Source organism: Meles meles, chromosome 20, assembly GCF_922984935.1.
Source record: "Meles meles chromosome 20, mMelMel3.1 paternal haplotype, whole genome shotgun sequence".
NCBI classification, from domain to species: Eukaryota; Metazoa; Chordata; class Mammalia; order Carnivora; family Mustelidae; genus Meles; species Meles meles.
Genome location: NC_060085.1, coordinates 21,242,040 through 21,246,308, shown reverse-complemented (window position 1 = coordinate 21,246,308; position 4,269 = coordinate 21,242,040). Strand labels below are relative to the sequence as shown.

At 51.5% G+C, this 4,269-nt stretch overlaps 1 protein-coding gene across 1 annotated transcript; it reads right to left on the bottom strand.

Moving 5' to 3' along the window:
* Positions 1-1,020: 1,020 nt before the first annotated feature.
* On the bottom strand, positions 1,021-1,930 carry LOC123932211 (IQ domain-containing protein F5-like). The gene is made up of 3 exons (XM_045989963.1): positions 1,859-1,930; positions 1,211-1,555; positions 1,021-1,080 (listed from the first exon to the last, which is right to left on the bottom strand). Exons 1-3 carry the CDS (start codon positions 1,928-1,930, stop codon positions 1,021-1,023), a joined length of 477 nt encoding a protein of 158 aa, XP_045845919.1.
* Positions 1,931-4,269: the final 2,339 nt, after the last annotated feature.

The window sequence follows — 4,269 nt, the reverse complement described above, 5'->3', positions numbered from 1 at the left end:
TATAGATGCTAAGTTATACAGATGCTTAAGTCATCCTGGCTTAGGATGATTAAAGCAGAGGAATATGGCCTCCTGGGGTGTATAGGACAAAAAGAGGAGGTATGGCCCTGCATTGGTTCCTTTGCGGATGAAAAATATGCTCTGGGATGAGTCCTATGCTATCTCTAAGGACTGGCTGGCCCTGGGAAGGGCAGTCTCTCCCAACCCAGAAAGGGATTTTTTTTAAGGATGACAAAAATGACTTAATATGTAGAATATGTAGAATACACACACACACACACACACACACGTGTGTGTGTGTGTAGAGAGAGAGGGATAAGAAGAGAGAACTACTGACCTAGGTTCTGGGAGCAACACTGAACCCAGCATCTTGCTTTCCTGGAGCTCACCCTCTACTGGGGGCAATAGAAAATAGAAAATGATGTAAGATAAGCTTGGGTAGCAATGGGGACTTTGAAAAGCAGGAAAGCAAGGTCAGGTACTAGAACGTACAGTACAGGGTGTGGAAGCCATTTCAATAAGATGGTCGAAGAAGGTCTCCCCGAGGAGGGAGCGTGCAGCAGAGACACACGTGAGTGGAGGGGATGCCCCACCTGGAAAGGCTACCAAAGGAGAGGAGGCAGCAAGTGCAAAGTGCTGAGGTGGGAATGTGGAGGTGCGGGGAGCGATCTGAAGAGCAGGTGGCCAGGAGGACATGGAGAGGGTGACATGGCCAGGCCCGGACCATGCAGGCTTATGGAGACCCCAGGAGGGCTTTTGGACTTGTTCTAAATGTGATGGGAAGACAGTGAAGAATGAAGAACCCTCCGTGGGGCACAGCCACAGGGGACGCTATGTGTATGGACCACACTGTGAAGGACCACACAGGGGCGGCCCTGTGACCCCAACTCTCCTCCCCGTGGCAGATGGGGAGGCTCAGGGATTCCAGGCCCCGCCCTCCAGCACCAGAGGCTCAGAATCCTTCTCCACCAGGGACCCCAGAGGAACTTGGCCACATCCTTGGAGCAGACTGTGCCAGGCCTAGTCTCCGCCGCCATTTTCCCCGACCCTCTGCTGACACACGGACCTCCTGGGGCCGGCCTGACAGAGACCCGGTGACGCAGAGTTGGAGCAGACCTGTTCAGTTCTTTATTGGGAAGGGGATGCAGTCCGTAATCCGACAAATCTGTGAGCCCAAAAAAATCTCAAGTTCAAGACCCAGATGGGATGCCGTGAGGTCGTAGGTGCCCTGGAAAATGCCACGGGAATGGCAGTTATGCCAGCGCCAGTAGACCTGGATGATGCGGACAGCGTGCAGCAAACGGCAGTAACGCTGGCGGACGCGCCACATGCGGACCAAGGACTGCAGCTGGACCACTGCCCATTCTCGCCGCGAGAAGGACTCGAGGGCTGCTCGCTTTCTCCTCTCCAGCAGCTTTGCCAGCATCAGCTTCCACCAGTGCTGAATGACACATGCTCTGAGGGCCGCATGCAGCAAGGTCCTGCGCACCAGGGTGCCCCGCCACCACGCCTGGATCTTTATGGCTTTCTGCTCTTGGTCAGGGCGGTTCTTTTTCTTTGCGGGGAGAGGTGGCAAAGATAAACAAGGATCCTCAGGGAACATTCTCCACCCACCTCAGCTCCAGGGCATGCCAAGCAGGGCTCGCTCAGAAGTTCAGGAGCACTGGGCAGGGAGCCAGTAGACCAGATAGGTGTCCGGTCTCTGCACCTCTCTCTTAATGGACCTCACATTGCTCCCCGAGGCTCAGGCTCCTGGACTGTAGTATAGAGCATTCTGGCACTAGCTATCCTGGTTGGCCTGTCTGCAAGAAGCACGCCATGTACCACGTTCCACCTGGGCCAGGGCCTGGCCACCTACCTGGGCTGCGTATTCCTTCCCCTCCACCCCACCGAGGTGGCTGGAGAAGTGGCAGCCTTTGTTTGCATTCATGCCTGACTCCATCCAGCTCAACCCACAACCTGCTGTGTGTCTCCATCAAGTCACAGTATTACAAGTTTCCCTGCTCCACCCAGTGTGGAGTCCTTCTCACATATCTCTCACTTTCACTTCGTGGGGTTCTCACGTCTTAAACGTCAGTTAGCACGCATACGTGGACACGTGTACACGCATACTCCCACACAGTTCTATACTCGGCTTTCCCTGCACGTGGCAATGCTTTCTCCAAACACAGCCTCACTGCCCCACTCCCCAGCTTGGCAGGTCTAACACCCACTTGTCAGGGTTCCCCTCCTTACTACCAAGACTCTATGCCTCAGTCACCAACCTTTCTCCGACCGAGAAGGAACTCGGAGGAGAGGATAACCAAGGATAAAGCAGAATGTCCCAAGCCAATCAGGATGAACGGTTGCCCTACTCATTCCAGCTCTGGGTAGGGCAACCGTTCATCCTGATTGGCCTGGGACATTCTGGCTTATGCTTATTGTTCTTGAGGAATCACTCACAACCCAACCTTGTACTCCCAAATGGAACCTGGTTCAGATGACAGATTCCAGGATCATGCCATGCTATGGGGCACAGAGAAGACAACCCAACACTCCTTGCAAATAAGAGTCACCCTCAACTTTGAGGGCCTCCATTGACCTACCTTTGGTGGAGGGGGTGGTGGTGGGGGCGGGGGAGGTGGAGGTGGAGGGGGTGGGGGAGGTGGGGGTGGAGTCTCCTTTTTCTTTTTCTTTTTCTCTTTTTTCTCTTCCTCTTTCTCTTCCACTTTTTCTTCCACTTTCTCTTCCTCTTTCTCTTTCCTCAATGTGGTTTCCTCAATATCTTCTATCACGATTTCACAAACATTGCCATCTTTCTGTAATCAGAGTTCAGAGGAGAAAGCTATCATTAGATGTTCTCTGTACAACGTCATGCCAAGTCCACCATAGACTCAACTTCCTGCCTGGCCCAGAGTCCCTAGATGTAGAACTGGCATCCTGAGTTAACTGTGGAAATCCACCTTCCCCTGCCTGCAACTTTGGGTGGCTCTCTCTTACACAAAACCGAACGCCCATGACTTGGATATAGATGGTTCAAAGTCCCTCAGGTCTATAATCCCCTAAATTCCCCATGATAGGAGCATGATGGTTCCATTGCTCCCAGGTCTGTACTCTCCCCACTGCAGCCTGGCAGGAAGAGGAGAGGAAGAGACAGGGATGTGATGTCATAAGGGCACCTGTGACTCGGGCTCCAGGATGATTCCAGACAGTTGAGTTCTTTTTTGGTGAAAATATGGAAGTCCTTGCCCACTCTTTCTTACCATTAAGTGCCCAAAAGTTGGCAAAAAAGGCAGCACGCAGAAAATACTGCCCATGGACACAATCGTTTATAGACACAGTCATTTCAGGTTGGTGGAGAAAAACACAAATTTGACAATTACTCATTAAGAGAGAATTCAACTAGATGTCTTTCATTTCAATCAAACAATGGAACCAAATAATGATTAGAAAGAATGAGTTGGCAGCAAAATCTTTTTTTTTCCAAAGATTTTATTTATTTATTTGACAGACAGAGATCACAAATAGGCAGAGAGGCAGGCAGAGAGAGTGAGGCTTGGGGCTTGATCCCAGGACCCTGAGATCCCGACCTGAACCAAAGGCAGGGGCTTTAACCCACTTTAACCCACTGAGCCACCCAGGTGCCCCGGCACCAAAATCTTTTTTTTTTAAGATTTTATTTATTTATTTGACAGAGAGAGAGAGATCACAAATAAGCAGAGAGGGAGGCAGAGAGAGGGGGAAGCATGCTCCCCGCTGAGCAGAGAGCCCGATGCGGGACTCGATCCCAGGACCCCGAGATCATGACCTGAGCTGAAGGCAGAGGCTTTAATCCACTGAGCCACCCAGGCGTCCCCGGCAGCAAAATCGTAAATAAGCAGTTCACTAAAGATTTATGGATGGCTAGGAAGCACATGAAAACTTCCCCAACATCATCAGTCATGAGGAAAAGGAAAATCAAAACCACAATAAGATCCCCTCCACCGAACATGTCAGAAAAAGGCTAACACAAAAAGTACCGACAATGCCAAATATTGGCAAAGACATACAACAGCTGAATCCCTGCTGGCGGGAAGGTAAGGGACGTTTCTACTGAAGTTCAGCATCTATCCACCCTAGAACTCAGCGGGTCTGCACCTCGATATTTACACACAAGGGGCGCCTGGGTGACTTGGTGGGTTAAAGTCTCTGCCTTTGGCTCGGGTCATGGTCCCAGAGTCCTGGGATCGAGCCCCGCGTTGGGATCTCTGCTCAGTGGGGACCCTGCTTCCTCCTCTCTCTGCCTACTTG

Bases quoted from the DNA above. Each gene is read 5' to 3' on its own strand.
- LOC123932211 (XM_045989963.1), bottom strand. From the start codon at position 1,930: ATGAATGCAAACAAAGGCTGCCACTTCTCCAGCCACCTCGGTGGGGTG. The intron at 1,556-1,858 runs GTAGGTGGCCAG...CTCCCCGCAAAG, and splicing joins GGAAGGAATACGCAGCCCAG to AAAAAGAACCGCCCTGACCA. The intron at 1,081-1,210 runs GCATCCCATCTG...GGTCTCTGTCAG, and splicing joins AGGGCACCTACGACCTCACG to GCCGGCCCCAGGAGGTCCGT.